Source organism: Condylura cristata, unplaced genomic scaffold, assembly GCF_000260355.1.
Source record: "Condylura cristata isolate star-nosed mole 26May11 unplaced genomic scaffold, ConCri1.0 scaffold00015, whole genome shotgun sequence".
Taxonomy (NCBI): domain Eukaryota; kingdom Metazoa; phylum Chordata; class Mammalia; order Eulipotyphla; family Talpidae; genus Condylura; species Condylura cristata.
Window position 1 is genome coordinate 50,643,161 of NW_004567116.1, and position 18,111 is coordinate 50,661,271.

An 18,111-nucleotide genomic window follows, 5' to 3' on the forward strand; every position below is an offset into this window, starting at 1 on the left:
GTCGCGAGTCATTCTGAACTGTACCCCGCGCTGGCCGCCAGAAGCCGGCGTTGAGAAAGCGCAGGGGCCCGCGCCCGCGCCCGCGCCCGCGCCCGCGCCCAGGCCGCGGTTCTCTGTGCTCTTGGGGAAGGGTTTGATGACGGCGGTTTGGTTGGGGTTCTCTTTTTTGTTGATGTGGACCGACAGACGCTGCCACAGGTGCTGCCCGCGGGTGCTCTTCTCATTTTGGGCCCAAGTGACGGATTTTCCATTGGAGCTGCGGAGAGAAGTGAGAAGAGACATGACTGAGGGTCGCACGTTTCCCTCCTAGCTGCTGGTCATGGGGCACTGGGAGTGGGGAGTTCTTCCCTTATTCACCCGGAAAATAAGGTTGCAAAGGGAGAGCGTGGAAGGAGACTTTGGGGGAGACTTGTTAGCTGGTTTTGATTTAAAACTCGTTGTAGGGCCTTCCTGCTGACAAGGCATGAAGTCTCAGCACTAGGAAGCTATCAGCAACCACTGTAGTACGCGTTCGATCCCAGCACCTAACCGACAAGGCAGCAGCATCTCTCCTGTCTGGCTTTCTACTGCCTTTTCTGTGCCCCACTTGGTCTCTGGTGAATCGTCTCACCCACCCTCTCTCCACCTCTGGCCTACACCACAACTCTTACGCATAAATGAAATAAATCTTTTTTTAATCTTCCATTGATCCGTTTATCGTCACCAGGGACATTTGACAAAGAGGTAAATATACATTTATCGAGATTCTGTGGTAGTTTTCAGCTGGCCTGGAATTGCACTGACTGGGGAAGCTGCAAAGTGGTAGGGGGACTTGCTGTCCTGTGTTGAGGTGCAGAAGTGCCTTATACAGGACAAGGGCTTCTGAAAGTTGACAGCCTGAAAGGAAATGTTAGAGCTGAGGCCTCATCTCAGCAACCCAGTCACTAGAGGGAAGGGAAACAATGAAAGTGCCTTTCCCAGGAAAGTAGACAGTGGTGCTACTCAGCTTTTCCCCCCTAATGCCGGGGCTTAATGTATTTACCTAGGGATTTCTAATATCTGAACTCCTGCCCGTGAGTCTGGTTTTAGTCTGATTTTTATACTGAAAAATTATAAATTAAATGAAAACATATATGAATTGCTCATTAATTATAATTGTCCACCTTACCAAAATTCTCAGGTCTAAAACTTGAATTTGTAGTTAGCAACTAAAGTTACCCTCAAATTAGGTCTTGATGAGTATTGTCTGACTAATGTGATTTTTAGGATCCCTTACCGACTTCCCTTTCTCAAGAAGTACTTGTTGGTGTCTGATTTCTGAAAACTACTCTGATGAAGATGCAGTTAGGGTTCATCCTCACAACCTGACCCTAATCTTCCCACTAAAAATGACACAACAGCCTCGAAACCAGAGATCCTCTAACAAGAGCCTTGTGCATGGTGGGTGTCTATGGCGCTCAGGGATGCAACATTGGAAAGATCCAGCTGTGATAGTCATCACAAGGGAATTTGTGATCTGTGTAAGTAGGAAGCATGTTTTGTCCACACAGCTCTGTCTTCTCTAGGTGTTATGATCAAGAAATATTCTTGGGCAGTGTGTGAACAAGAGGCTTTGACAGACCCAGTATTATTATATTAGCCAAAACTCATCTAGAGCATTTTCCCAATAGCCCAGGCCTGACCCCAGGAGATTCTGATTATTCAGATTGGGCTCCAAGGATCTATATGTTTCATATGCTGCTGTCTCACTGCTTCCCAAAGTGAGTTCAAAGTATCTATCTCAAGTTAGGGACCTCTAACAGGAAGCTGCACTTTCTTCCAGGATTCTCAGTGGTTTTTCAGCCTCCTTGCTAGAGGATTGGTTTTCCTTTGCTAGGCAGGGTACTAAATTGGCTTTGGAGCCCACCTGACTCGGGACTGCCCCACTGTAGCTAGCAGATTTAATTCACTTGTGATACCTGCTGCCCTAATAATAGACCACTTTTACTGATTATTCAGATTGGGCTCCAAGGATCTATATGTTTCATATGCTGCTGTCTCACTGCTTCCCAAAGTGAGTTCAAAGTATCTATCTCAAGTTAGGGACCTCTGTAAGCTAGCAGATTTAATTCACTTGTGATACCTGCTGCCCTAATAATAGACCACTTTTACTGCAGCTTTTTTCCTGCACCTCTTATCATTTCTTCTACTGTCCCTCGACATTTGTGCGGTCTTTCTCTAAATTCTCGTTCCATTGAATCTACCTAATGTATTGCAATGTAGTGGACTTTAGAATTCTGGAATAAGAGATCTCCCCAGCTTGGCTGCACAGAATGAACAAATTATTTCCAGGTTTGGAGGTTGCTCTGTATTCCCAGTAGCAGAGGGCGCCCTGCCAGCCTGTTAACTTTCACTTCTGGGGGAGTTTCAAGATTTGTTTTTTACACATTTTATTAAATTGATCTGCCATCTTATGTTTTCAGTGAGCTTCTTTTCTTCTCTCAGGAGAAATAAGTAAGTTTATTTATAGGGTTTGATTGGGAGAATAGTAGCCAACTACTCCATTCTCCTGTACTAGAGGATAAAAGCATAGCAAATAGGCATGTGGGTCGGACAGTTCCTCTTTCAGGTCTTGGACACTACATTTATTATAAAGCATTGGCTAGAAGCAGACCTGAGTTTATTTTACCAAGTTTTACTCCAGGGAAGTTTTACTCATGGAAGTGATGATAAAAGTGACAGGCTTTGGAATAACATACAGGCATGCTCAAACATATAACTGATTGAAAATGCTCCCACTTCACAAGTATTGAGACCTTTTATGGCTGTGATCTTTGCTTACAGATTCCCAGAGTTATGTGAGAGAGAGAGAACACCAAATGAGCTGAACAGCAATGGGAATGGATGGAGGTACCACCAGAAAAATGGAGTCCAGATTTGAGTATTTCATTTCAGGTGTGATGACACATACTCTCCCCCAATACTAGAACTTAAAAATTTGACTTAATGACATTGGTCTCGTAATTGGTGGAATGTTGTGTGTCTCCCTAGGTAAGGGTCTCAGCTATCTGGTTTAGTGGCTTCCAACAGGATCTCAACAAGCATTTAATGGATTTGTATGCCAACAGGACCATTGGGCAATGTCTTGGAAAGTGCAATAGACAAAGGACCCTGGACCCTGAAACCTGGGTTTTAATTCTGGTTCTGTCATTCAAACTTCTTAGAAAGATCATCTATTTAAATCCCAGTAAGAAGCAAACATATTTTATTTGGTCAAAGGTGTTGTGAGAATTAAATGAAACAAGGCTCTGGTAAGGAGAAGGTATGAAAAAACATACCTTTTTTGCATTCCACATGGATATTACATTAAATAATGTTTTGAGGTTTAGTTGAGAGACAGAAAATGCAGTACAAAGCAAAATATATAGTGAAACTACAAAATCTTTCTGGTCGTTCCTGTTTTACCTGACCTTCTGTGACAATGTTCTATACTATCTTTTTCTACCCTTAACTCTTTGATCACAGTTACTCCACAAACTCCAGATTATTATTCTGTATTTTACCAAACTAATCCTTCTTTGTGCTTCTTCCTAATTTTTTTTTTCATTGAAGGATTATTTCCTGACTGCACCCTTCCCATCACTAAGTTAGAATTCCTTAGTCCCTGCATTATATTTTTAATAATCCTTCGCTCTGTGTGCCTGTCACCTGCTTGATTATGTGTGTGAAGGCACAGAGGATTTGGTTGTTTTCTATCGATGTCACTGTGCCCAGCACATTACCTAAAACACAGTAGATATTCAGTAATATCTTTTGTCTAACAATCAAGTAAATTCATTTAATTCAATTGTTTTTTCTGTTTGAATTAAGTTTTTAAAATGACTCAATGAAATTCTATTTCTTTTTTGTCTTATGGATCTACCTACTTTTTAAATCTCACTGTAATCAAGAATTCTCAGTGTATACAAGTAAAACATTTCATTAAGTACAGATGAATGAGGCAGGATGAGTAAGGCAAAGGTGAAATGACCAGGATGTGGCTTTAACGTGTAGACCTGAATGACATAGCTAAACACCTTTGAGCCTCTTATTTGTAAAAATGGAGCAATAAGCTTACCCTAGCTACCACACATGATTTCTGGGAGGACCCAAACAACAATACATATTAGGGAACTTTATAAGGTGCAGCAACTGCGAAAGAGATTTGTTATAACACCATACCTCCATTCAGTCACAGTAAAATGTTATTTATTATTACATTGACTGAGCATTTTTTTTTTTGAAATATCAAGATTCCATTTTCTTGTAAGGGACTAAGATAATAAAAAGGACAAAGAACTATACCTTACCTGTCTGTAGGACTTCATTTTCCTCACTGACTATTTTGGGTATTAGAAAAGGAAGAGGAAAGAGGGTTGGAGAAGAGAGAGAAAGAATAAATGGTTTGCTATCTCTGGGAAGGAAGGTAGTTGGCCAACAAAGAAAAAAATATAAAACTAAACCCCTCAAATTCTTGTTCTTTCCAAGTACCAATTAACCCTTCTGCCAAATACAGTGATACTCACTTTAATGGTTTATTTTTGTGATACTTCACTCTTTATTTTTGATTTTAAAAACTTCCAACATTTCATCAATGCTATTTGAGGGATAGTTTTTTTTTTCTTTTTTTTTTCTTTTTATTTTTATATCCATTGTGGCAATTTCTTTTTTCTTTTTTTATTTTATAACAGTTTATTTTTACATCATTTCGTACATTTTTTTTTCCATCTCAGATGTAATCCCTGCAGGTTTCCCACCACCAAGTCACCCGTGTGCCATCACCATAATCCCGTGCACTTCCCTTCCTACCACCCCGTTTTTGATCCCATTCCCCACTCCACCCCCACAAAATGTCTCTGGTATATGGTTGTTCATTATTTTTGTTATTTTCTCGCCTGGTCCATGATACTCCTGCTATGAGTGAAACCATCCGGTATTTTTCTTTCTCTTTCTGGCTTATCTCACTAAGCATGATCTTTTCCAGCTCCATCCAAGTTGATGCAAAAGACAGTTTTTGCTTTGTTTTATTTGTTTGCTTACAGTCTGGGTCTGCCAAAGTGACACCGTAATATTCAAAGTTTTTTCTTCCTTCTCTACTCTTTCATGTAAGACACTTAAATAATTTATTCATATCAAGCAGGCTCTGAATGTCAGCTCAGTGACTTCTCCCAATTTCTCTATTCATCTGCCAAAACCTGCAGGAATTAGCGCATTCTGCCATAACACACCATTGTTGGGAAGAACTGTTAATTAAAAGTGAGTTTGACTATCAGAAAAGTCTGGGAATTCAGAGTTTTTGTGTTTGCATGAAATGGCTATTGAATGGTTTGTGTGTTTTGTTTTTCCTCAGAAATTGCAGATTTTTGCTAACAGCACATCAGCAATTTAACATTCAGAATACTTTAGTGAATAAAGGATGCTAAACTTTTGTCTTCTCTTTTATTTCATAGGTTATTATTGCTTTTCTATTTGCACAGTTGTAGGACATCAGTATAATCAAATAACTTCTCTGAAAATTAACTAGAACATTGTTTTCATTATTAAACCTTTCTTGTTTGTGAGTTTGAATTGAAGGGAAATCAGCAGAGTTATAGTCAGATTATGAGCTTCCTAATAAATTATTTAAAAAATAAAAGCTTATAACATCATTAGAAAATATATTGTGTGAATGACATCAGAAAATAGGTCCATAAAAGAATTCCGTGAGTCAAGAGTATTATTAGCAGGAAACTTACAGTTCCATTTGCTGCACATTTTCTGAAACTTAGTTGATATGTTTGGCTTTGAGAATATTGCTTTGAGTTACAAAGTATAGAGTATATTTTTTAAAGATACAGAGGGATTTTATATTGTTTATATTCAGAAATTCTAAATTAGGAAGAATTTCTTTCTGAGACATGCCTAAAACCCCACATCTTGTATTAACAATTATACTGAGAAATGCATCATAATATACAAGAAAATGGGTTTTCAACATTCCCCAAGTACAGCTTACATTGATGTAAATAGCTATCTTGCAGACAAAAGAAATTTCAATAACCATGACAATATATGCATTAGAGAGTATGTGTAGAAAAAACATTTTAGTAAGTAGAAGGTAATTCAGGACTAAATTCCCTAGCACATAGTAATCAAAGCAGTACCTCCTTATTTTGCACAGTGCTTTTGGAACACTTTTCCAAACATTTACTGTCATAGGAATAACCTCTTTATGCCCTACTTTCAAAAGTAAGAAAAGTGAGATTAGATCATTTTTCCAAGGCTGCACAATTAGAAAATGGTGGAGGAATAATACCACTTTAGCAATTTCCAGTTCCATAATAGTCCTTATCCTATGGAAGAGAAGCTACGGATGTTATCTAGTGATGATATGTATTTGCTAAAGTAGATTAGTCACCTGATTTATATTCCTTACCCGATATGTATGTACTTCTTAATCATATATTTTTTCCATTCTCAGTAAAGCACCTTCTATATTTCTATAGTTTTAATTCATATAGGACAAGTTGATAAAACACCTATTGATGTATTTATCAATGATAACAAGGGGATGCCTTTCTTAAGATACTTTTGGACTTACAACCATACATTGTAACTGCATATTACATGGCACTTTCAAATGTTTATTCATAGTAAGGCCCATGAAAAGAGTGTTGCACAATTATTTTCTCTCTGACTCAAAAATGAGAATAGTGTAACTTCAGGGATTACTTGAAATTTATAATATTTTAAAATTTTTGATATTTGAACTATCCTTGGTAGCAAGAAACTGTTTCATCAATTTTTTTTTTATTTGAAACAGAATTATTAATGAAAATTATTTTTTTTATTTGAAACAGAATTATTAATGAAAATTACTTCTCTCCAGGAAAATAATGTTTGAATTCAAGAGAGCAGGAACATAGAGAAGAAGGCTTACACTAAAGGTTACAGCAATTGATAGAAACTTAAGTAGTAATTCTTTCACTAGGGCTTTGACATGAGAAAACAAGATAGGCAGGCTGGAGATATTTAGGGCATGACAAGTGAGGGATGGCAGTGAAGTCTGCAAATAAGCAGTGAGCTCACTGGATTCCTATAGGATACAGATCCCTAGGGAGTCAGAATTTCATCATCAGAAGAAAGATTTTCCAGTGAAAAAGGAGTGGCCTGACAATGTTGGCCACCTAACGGACACAAAATTGGATTTCCACATTGAAAAATCAGCAAACTAGTGTAAAATCCAAAAAGAGGCCCAGACATTAGTCTGTGGTAAGGACAGCAGTCACAGGATTTTAGTAATCCATATGGGTACATTAAAGCCATCAGAAGATCAAAAGGGAGAGTTTGGACATTTGTTCACTATAAAAATTCTTCCTGGGTATACTTGATCTACACAGATTTTTAACCTTTGCTACTTGAATAATTTTCTAGTAATTAACCTTGGGCTACTTATCAGTGTCAAGAATAGATACTTAGAAATTCAGGTAGTCTAAATTGTTAGATCAGACAGATGGTTTAATTATTAAATACATATGAATGACAAAAAAAATGAGTGAAGATTTTCATGGCTTCTTTTCTGTGTTCAACTGTGAGAGATCTGTTATTATTGAATAGTTTGTATATTTCATTTTCTACTAGTTCCACATAAACAACTGTATGCAGGAACCATGCCAGAATCTTCTTTTAAAGGATTAGCCCTCACCCCGAATATATCCATTGATCAGTCTGTGTCTGACTTCAGGAAGACAGTAAGCCCTACTCAGTATATTTGTTAATTATTCCTTTATGAAATGAGAAACTGGCATAAGCAGAAAAGTCATATGCTGGCTAGATTATAGAGGGTATTTTAGTAGTGCATTGATAATATTGTCAAAATTCTAACAGGTGTGACAAAAAGAGAGGATGAAGAGAGACTGACAAAAAAGATGTTGTGGAAAAAAAATATATATTTGCACATTTTCATGTTGGTGTTAGAGGAATCCAGAGAAAAAGGCTGCTCAGTGGGAAAACAAGCAAGGATTTGCAAGTACTGTCAAACTTAAAGAGTCCTTAAGATCTGAGGAAGGTGGCCCTCCCTGCTGGTGCAAAGGGTTAGGACGCAGCACTGCAAGCTAGCTGCAGCTAGCAGCTCTTCAGTGTGAGTTCCATCCCCAACCCCAGAGGTGACCACATGTCATGGCAGGCCTCTCGCTGCTCCCCTCAGCAGTGTCCTTGGTCTATCTGCCTGTTCCGCTCCCCACTCTGTCTCTGGTGAAGCCTCTCACAGCCCCTGCACCTCTGGCTTGTAACCCAGTTTTGTATGAATTAAAAAAAAAAAAAATCTGAGGAATGTTAAAATAATCTGGATAAAAAAATCAAACTAGTTTGTGTTTTTCCTGTATGGCAAACTAGTTTATTCCATATTCTTAATACCACAAACCCTTCGAAAGCCTTGTGAGGTGGACTATTCTTCTCTTTTAAGTAGCTGTGGAGAGCAATGGGTGCATTTTTCTATAGTAATTCCCACAAAGTGCATCTGTTACCTTTCTTCCTTAGTCCAATTCTTGTGACAGTAGGGCACAAGGTCCTATTTTAATTCATCTTTAGGTTAACAGCAGCAGGAGACCTTTTTAAATTGTCCTTGTCTTTTCAGAACAGGTGGGGTGGGGGTGGGGTTTATGGTAGTGCCAAATGGTTCTAGATCAGCTGGCACCTTTGCCAAGTCCTCATAAAAATAAACAGTTAACAAAGGATATAAGACAGGGATATGTGAGAGTGGAAGAATTTTGTTACATAGTTACCAAGTTTACTTTCTCAAGTTAAACTAACTACTTATCTTGACCCATAACTCAGACATTAGAACTAAAGTAGCAAAATAAACTATCCATCTTAGATAAATCTCATGCTGAGATTGACTTTCTAGATATTGTTTGAGGTGCTTCAGCTAAGATTACAGATTTTTTTTTTCTTTAAGACAGAGAAAAGGCTAGATTTTATAATTTGTGAAAGAGAGAACAAGACATAGCTGTTCTGTGCCCTTGAGCTGGCGATGGTTTGGAAAACTTTTTTTGGGGAAGCCATCTTGATCTCAACCTGGAATGAAACACTGGCTTGTTATGGATGTCCAAAAGAGGGAAGTGATGATGATAAAATGATTATAGCTCACATTTCAAGAGAATTTTATTTCTTAAAAGGTGTTTTCACTTATTATAGTTGACCTTCACAACAGTCTGATAGTACATTTATCAAAGGGCATTTTTAATTACTTATTTACAACTATTTTCCTATACAAACCCTGAAGCACTCGAATGGCAGTGATTACATGTGCTTAGTATTGTGCCTGATGCCAAGTAAGAGGGCTGAGAATGAGAGGGAAATGAAGAAAATTATACCTCCGTGGGTGCTTGACATAAACAGGTATTGTTAACTTGAGACCTAGGAACTGTGGAATTGAGTCCCTCAAGTCAAATGAAATGCAGAATAATCTGACCCTAAATCCAGAGCCACAGCCCCCATGCACCATGTGCCCAGATACACATGAACCCAGGGACTAACAGTATGTCTTGATGGTGCACACAGGGAAATGGCAAGGCCAATATTTGTCTCCACAAAATAGCTTGATAATAAATTTCAAAGCTCTGTGTCAACATTGAATGTTACCAGGAAGAATCCTGAGGGGCTATGGGATAAGAGAATGACCTGAGATTTTCACAATTTTTTTTTTTTTAATATTTCTGTGTAGACGAAAGGGTCCTTTTGTTCTTAGCTAAAGCACCTCAGCTAAAAAGCATGCAACTTAAATATGAGGAATCAAGAGTCCTATAGTTTTCAGACTTGTATTCTGATTGGCGATCTAGCACCAAAATATTTATTTATATGAAACTCCTGGTTTCAGGAGACAGTTTTTCTTGATTTTTTTTTTTCTCATTGGATAAACTAAACACATAAACCACAGACATGTGAGCTAAGTCAGTTCATTCCCCTTCCCTTTTGGATGTCTCAGATGACAAAACTGTGTGTGTGTGTGTGTTTTTTTTTTTTCACTCCTCCCTTTTTCTCCCTGCTTCTTTCCAATCCTCTCTTCCTTCTTTATACATATACCCCCATTTCTACCTTTTCTTTTTTCATGCACATGTAGTATTCTTGTATTTGATCAAGTGTTTTTCAGAATAGTTTATGGGTTTCTTGCCCCACCCAGGACTTCTAAAGTCCTTACCTTGAAACTGCTTTCTCCTCCTCAGCTCCTGTCCCTAAAATCTAGTTTTATTATCTTGATTACATATTTAAACCTTAATGTAGCCTGTTTTCTTGCAGGTTCATCAGAGTTAGTTTTATCCATTTATAAAGTTGGTCAGTTCCTTTAGGGTATAGATTATTTTATAGCTCCTGAACATCTAAACCAGTGCTGCCTACAAACAGAAAGTTCTTCATATGCTCTTATGATTAGTCAAATAAATCAATAGACCCAGAGTTGTTGGTATGTACAAAGCACTGAGTTTGTAAAATTGAATGACATGTTTTTCCTCTTAGAGATTTCATTTTTTTTTCAGAATAGTCATCCAGATAATGTACAATATTAGAGGTAGACCTAAAATGCCTTAGACTCATGAAGTAGGTAGAATATAAAATGTATTATGAATTTTCTTTTATATAAGGAAGACTTCAAAAAGGAATTGGCATTAGAGTTGGGTTTTGAAAATTAAGAAGTATCTAAAAAACTGAAGAAAATGAGTAAAAGGAGAAAGGAAGGATAGTCTAAGTAGAAAGAAAGATGTAATATTGCAGAAAGTAGTCAGCATGTTTGGAGAATAGTAAGAAATTTGGGCCATTTGGAGAAGAGAACTTGCATGCTGAGACAGAGAGAATAAATGTCATGGAGTTTGGTTAGGACTAGTGTGTGAAGGCATTCTGAGTGTATGAATTCATAGTGGATGCAGATGTAATAGTGATTACAGTGCAAATTCCAGAATCAGACTGAACTGGGCTCCAGTCTGGGGTTTACCATTTACCCTTTTCAAACAATAAAAGGTTTTGTATAAGCTAAACACTTAACACTATTTCTGGGATGTCCAGTTCTATATAATTTTATAATTTTTATAATAGTAACGGGGGAATACAATTATGTCAATGAATTCTTTTATTATTATTTGTATTACTAGATTTCGTTCCACACTTCTGGAATTGATTTTTGAAAAGGCAAAAACGATGGTAGGATGGAGAACAAAACATAAGAGAAGAATGATTTTCTACAGTAAGTATCCTTGGATAATGGTAATCAGTTTTTTTTTTTTTTTTGCTATGTTCCAGGCAGTATGCTGAATGCTACCCTTGTGTTGTCTCATTTAATTTCCAGAGCATTATAGTAAGACAAGTGTTATATTATTCGTGTTTTACTGAAGATGAAGATTAATGTGGTAAGTGATGCTTCAAGGTCACAGACTACATCTAAAACCAGGTTTTCAGCTTTTATGAGTTCATAATTTTCTACTCTGCTATGGAGTATTTGTAATATCTCCCAGACTCATATTCCTCATCTGTACCATGAAAAATATCTTGCTTATAACATTACTCAGAGAAATTAGGGCATTGTGCATGGACTGGACTATTTGTAGTATCTGATGCAGAACAATTACAGTATGGTAGTAATTATTACTATACTTCTTATCTGATTTAGAACATCTCTAAATATAAATTAGAACATCAATTTGAAATTGACTTTGGGGAGGAATAAAGAGAAGACTACTGCAGCAGTCTATTGCTAAGCAACCAGCTGACTTCTGTGCTGGGAAGGCAAAAGATTTTTCCTCTGTGGGCACTGAATTTTATATATCTATGTGCCTAGCCTTTTTTGAGTTCTCAATTCAGGTTAATTACTATTTAGTTTCTATTGCTCTCAATTCTGTTTGTAATGATATAAGCTATAGTTTATGATATCAAACAAGTAGCTAATCTGATGCGTAAATTGATCTGAAGCCAGGTTTCATAATACTTTGCACTTATCTGTTTTTCTAAATTTGTTCCCCAGAAGTCTGCATATTTTTCAAGGGCACTAGTCACATTTTGGCCATCTATCTCGAGTACTGCAAGCCATTGGCTTATCAGTAGATGCTTAATAAATATGTATTAAGCATATGAAATAAGTCATTAAATGAAAAACGGAAAAAGAATCCTAATAGACATCACATTTTGGGGCTACTCTTTAAATCTGAATTATAGCAAGTAAATAATTATGATTATAGTTAATAATTATATATTAATTATTACAGTTACCAAATTCTGTAAAGCTTTAATAAACGTTTATGCCCTCTGAAATTAGACAGTATAGCTACTAAATAAAAATCATTCAACTGATTGGGGAATACTTCATGTAACTGACAGAGTAACAATAACATTAATAACACATATCACCTTCAAATTTTAACTCTGGAAGGTGACAAGCTTTATCTATGTCACTTGACTAAGCAAGTCCTTTCCTAGAGAGACACTGGGAAAATCAGATATCTGTGCCTCTCCGCGGGGTGCAACCTGACATATCAGAACACAACTCCAACCCCACTGGATAGAATGGTTCTGCTGAGATGGGATAATTTTTCTTGTTCAGGCTTTCGCCATTACTGAAGGTGCATCTGCACATCAACATACACAATAATAATGGGCTTTAAATAATTTATGGTTCTTAGAGCACTTCCCTGTTTAGGATTCTTTTTTACTTCTGCAATGAAGAAGACTGCTCAGAAACCCATTTAGACCAACCAAAGTGAAGATTTGTAAAGATGATAATTTATGCTATATTCAGACAGAAAGAAAGATACATGGAAAACAGCAAATAATATTTCAGGAAGTCAGAATGTTTGGACACATCTAATGATCCTTTCCAAAGGTGCAGGCAGAGGGGGAAGGAGAAATGGGGAGTGGGTCCAAGATCCTGCCAATGTTGCAGAACACAGAATAATGCTTAGCTCTGCCATGACGGCATACTTTGTAAAGTTCCTTCCCTTCTGAATTCTTAGGGTCCTATTCAGTCTGTAGTTCCATCAGAGGAAACTGAGATGGAAGGTGGCACTCCTGGATTTCTGTGGTTGTTTGAGTTTCCTCAGTCGCTCCCTGGTACTGATTGCTCAGTCAATGGCCACAGAACCATCCCAGATGTTCACAGAACAGTCAGCAAAATGATTGACTATGACCCTGGGAAACTGCTAGGTGGAGTAGGCGAGGGTAAGAAAGAGGACCTTATCCATGATAGTAGAAGTGTCTAGGAAAGTATCTTGTAGTCACCCTTGCTCTGCCCACCTATGTCATTCAGAGTAAGCAAATTAGGATGTGGCTACTCTCTAGTCCCTTACATAAAAGTCACAGTTGCTCCCCTTTTGTTCTTTTCTCGTAATGCTCATTTTAAAGTGAATTCTTTTGTGTAATTGACATTGTGTGTGTGTGTTTATATGAACAAATGTAAAATTGGAAAAAAAATTGCCTTTATGTTTGTGTTTCCAGAAGTATTCTCTTCCTTAACAACAAGCTCTCTTTAAGCACTGAAGGGCCTGCTCTCTCTCCCCATACACTCTTTCACTTTGTCAGTTTTTTTTTTTTATATGCTAAAGAATAGGACAGAAGAAAAAGAAGGGAAGAAGCAAGAGGAAACCATTTATTCTTAATTACCTAATTTACTAGGCTCATTGGGCAGCTGAGATGATTATTCTAACAACACTGTCTTTACTGTAGCTCACAATATTCCCTTGCACCTCATTAGGTTACATCCCTTGTCAAAACCTAGGGTATATATGAATATGTGAGGACACAAAAATTGTTATCTAGCTGTTGTAAATAAAACTGGACAGTCCTCAGAGTCAACATATTGCTTAGCTACCTCCGTAGATCTGGAAGGAAGAATAGTTTCTTTGATCTGGGATCTCCTTATTCTGTGTACCGTACCCCCACCCCCAACTCCTTTTTCATTCCATCCCTTTCCTTAATCAAGACTGCCTAGACCACATCTAATCACTGGGTTGATCATATCTGAGAGTTCCAGTCATTGACCAAAATACTCCCAAGGATACCACGTGACAGAATGAAGCCTTAATGCTTGCTGTGAATAGCTCCAAGACATCTACTAGATGATTGGATGATTCCCACATATTGCTTTATGGACTGGCTAAATCAGAATTACTTAGAAAATCTGTTATACTACAGACTCCTAAGTTTTCTTGATAAGAATTTGTCTCAGTATGTTTGATAGTTTTGCTAGGTTTAGGAACTCCAGTCCTAGCCAGTTGCCTCAAATCAGAAGACACTTTGAACAAAGTCCTTGACCTCTCAGTTGAGTCATTTATATCCACCTTGTCCAGCCAACTCCAGTGCTGTTTGACTAATTTTTAAGGACAAAAAAAAATATGCCACTTTTTCATATCTGAATGAAAAAATAAAAACAGCAACAAAAAACAGAAATCTGCTGAGTCACTCCCACACAATGATCCACTGAGGTTTACCTTCTAGACACTGAGATAAAAATTAGCTGCATATAGGGATGTGGGTATAAAGTATATTAGATAAATTGATGGGCACACACATATACCTAACTTTGCACAATTCATTGCCCCTTCTGGGAGTAATGGATGAAGTTGGCAGGCCTTTTGTCAGGGCTACTATGAATGATTGTTTAAACTGTGAACTGCACAGTTCCAGCTATCGTTTTCACAGGCTGCAGTCAGAACAAACTTCCCTCCCAATCCCAACATTTGAGCAATGTGGTGATCCTTGGAGAAAGTCGAACATTATTTTGATAACCAGAAAGAGCTCACTCCTGAAGAAGCAAGCACTGTTTGTGGTGACAGTTCAGTAGGATTTTCCTTTTTCATTGCAGCTGGGCCCTAAGGCTGGCTCTTGTTCTGAGACTATACACACACCCATGTTCACACTCTACTCTCTGGTCTTATCTTTTCACTAATCCAAGCTGATCTGCAAAGTGTTTCCCTCACCCCTTTATACCACTGGTGGGTTGAAAACACCAAATTTTAAATACAGAGTTCTTGGTGACTGATTCCCCAATTTAAGGCTTCTCCAGGTTCTGGAGCTTTTCATTGTCAAACGTGACAGTTTTTAACTTCAAAGCCTTTTGTTTGAAATCCAGTCCCATGCAGTAAAGCACACTTATTTCATGCAACATAGCTCAGTTGGTACTTATAGTTTCAAATACCCAGTTTACGAGGCAGCACTAAGTTGGGAGTACTGGTATGAAGAAGCATGCACAACGCAGTGACAGGGATGTTTACCACCAAACACAGAGAAGGAAAGGAGCAGCAAAGCTATGGTAGCCAGAGGAGGACTATAGCTTTCCTAGTGTAAGTCAACAAAAAGCCTCTTGCCTCTACATTTTGTAGTTTGGCATGGTAATGCCCTTGGTTGCTGTTATATTCAAAGCAAGTCAGATTAATTCCCAGACTTGCCTGGGATCTGGGACTGTGTCTTCCCTCAGTTGTGGTTGTTCCTTCAAAACCAATGCTAGATTTTGGCATTTATTTTATTAAGTGATTAACAAGGCTGGGAACATGAATTTCCTCCAATCTCTTCCACTTTGCAAACTCCAGAAAGACCGACCAAGAACTTAATTCCATGGGAGAACTGACTGTGAGCTAAGACTTCAGACATGCAAAGCGCACAACCTTGGGCAACAGCAGCATCTGGGACAGGAGGCTCCCATCACTACACATGAAGATGGCATGGGCTTTGCAGACCAAATACACAGAAAACCAGTTGTGGCCCAGGCTGGACACACTGTATGGGATACACATTTGAATGAGGACCTGACCAGGGAGCCACCTGTTCCTCTAGCTTGCAAACAATTAGTTCACACCACCTCAGGCCATCACAGTTTGCTTACCTGCTCATTGTTGCTCTCCCACCATTCCCCATACTCCCTTTGGGGGTGAAACACTCTATTTCCGACTTGTGCTGGGCCAGTCTCCTGTCTTTGTACCTGGTGAGCATGAACAAGGACAGGAGCAAACAGAAAGATGTGATTTCATGCTTAGCTGGCCAGGCTGAGGAAGAGTCATGGCTGTGGCAAGTTGCCCCATGCCACAAAAATGGGCTCCCACTTTTCAATGTAATGGCTGGCCTGTGGTACTTCATAGATGACTATGATGGAATATGGAGAACTGGGGATGGTTTTAACACTTCTTAGCTAAACCACATGTAATCTACCCTATGATTCAGTGAATTCACCCCCCTTAGTAGTCAATAGTAAAAGCAATGTGATTTTTCACATCTAGGAAAATGATGAATATCAGTAAATTAGACTACCTCGGGTGCTTACCATGTGCCAGAGATGGTTCTAGAACTTGACCTACATTTTATCATACAATATCCCTGTATCAGAGACTTTATTATTATAATATACAGTTTCCCAAAGAAGAAACCTAAGATTGTAATGATAAAGTAGATTGATCAAGCAATTAAGCACAGAAAGACTAAGGTTAGAATGCACACCTATTATAGCTGCCTCTATTAGCTTTACATTTTTTTTATAATCATTGTTTTTAATGAAACTTTACTGAGTGGTACAATGTGTGTTCATTATGTTAGGGACTGCTGATGCCAAAAGAGTCAAAGGGTGTCCTTCGATGTGAGAGATTTATATGCTATTGAGCTGAAGTTAACAGTCGACACTGGGCTGCCTGTGTAGTGAAAGAGTTTCATATCAGTATGACAATGTACCGCTCCTGGAGCATAATATTTGTTTCAGCTAAAGGGAGTTAAAAGATCTCCATCCTCATGCTACATTTTGCGTCAAGGTGATTCCTCATATTTGCACTTGTTCAGCACCAATATGCTTTCACAGAAATTATTCAGTTTTATTGACCAGTTTGAGCCTGTGTAGCAAAAAGGCACTTTTGTCACATTTACCAGGTGAGAAAACTTAGACTTAGTTAACTGACTTGACTTCACAAAAGTTGTCAGTAGAGACTAATTGCCAGAAGAGTTTTCAGGAGTCCAAGACTCAAGGTTTATTACTCGTTTTTCCTTCTAAAATTGGAGATTAACATTATGACAATTCATCTATGGTCCTGTCATTATCACTTTGACAAGCAGGGATAGTGACTTATCATAAGCCTTATTTGCTATTGGCAGAATTAGTGTTTTTAAAGTTTCATTTTCTGTTGTTTTAAAAATAATGATAAAGCAAAATGTAATAAAATTAAAATTAGTATTAGTCCTAGAATAGACATTTTTCCCTTAACAGGTTTTTTTCTTTTTAAAAAAATATTTAGTATTTGAATAAAAATTACTTATTGAACTAAATGGACTGAATGGGTTTAATTATGTAGAAGACATTACCTATTAAATTCTAGGCAATGTGCTTTGTACTAAGGATATAAAGATAAATGATCCACAGGTCCTGTGTTATAGAGCTCACAGTCTGGAGGGAAAAGGAGAGAAAAAATGGTATATATAGGGTAACTTTAGGTGTAGGCCACAAAGAAGAGAGGAAAATGCTTAATAACTTGTTAAAGTAGCTAAAGCATCACACTAAACCTTATTGAGCAGCCTTTATTTTATCAAAATAAATCACCTTAGATGAGGATCCCTTGTTCCAATCATTGAATGACATTACACTTTTCAGTAGAAAAAAACAAACAAAAAACTTTGTACTGACATGTGAATTGGGTTGCATGACCATATTGCTGTCCTATAGTTTAGTTCAAGACTAAAAATTAATATTAATAGTACAGCAGAATCATGGATAGCCATTCAGCTTTCTTATAAAGTATTTAAATAATTTTTGAATATATTCTGTTAGATGGTTAATTAAAATTTTATAACTAACTTAGGACATCTACACTCTTTAAGATCATAAGCTCTTCTTATTTCCTCTCCCCTATTCCCCTTTTCTTCTTCCTTAAACATGAGCTTTTCCAGGTAACCATGTCTATGAATTAGATTCTAAAACTCCTATTCTAGCAAAATCCAATTTTTTTGTCATAGCTTTTAAAAACAAATCAAAACTTCAACTTATTTCAATAAAACAAGAGATGTGTTATATTCTTATAAGATGTGTGTGTGTGTTAATACAGCCCTTAAAGAAGCAAGTTATTAGTAAATAGCTTTACTGAGCACTTACATTATTTTAAATATTGTTCTTTTAAAATAATGTTTCTA

At 37.5% G+C, this 18,111-nt stretch overlaps 1 protein-coding gene across 3 annotated transcripts in view; it reads right to left on the reverse strand.

Moving 5' to 3' along the window:
- Positions 1-18,111, reverse strand: part of GRM5 (glutamate receptor, metabotropic 5) — a 449,486-nt gene that overhangs the window by 699 nt on the left and 430,676 nt on the right. The window contains exons 8-9 of one of the 3 annotated variants that reach the window (XM_004683283.2): positions 15,833-15,928; positions 142-256 (exon numbers count right to left, since the gene is read on the reverse strand). In XM_004683283.2, the coding sequence (XP_004683340.1) occupies positions 142-256; positions 15,833-15,928 (211 nt within the window). Of the gene's footprint in view, positions 257-15,832; positions 15,929-18,111 lie in introns of all 3 variants that reach the window. The other 2 variants (XM_004683278.2, XM_004683284.2) reach the window with 2 other exon arrangements.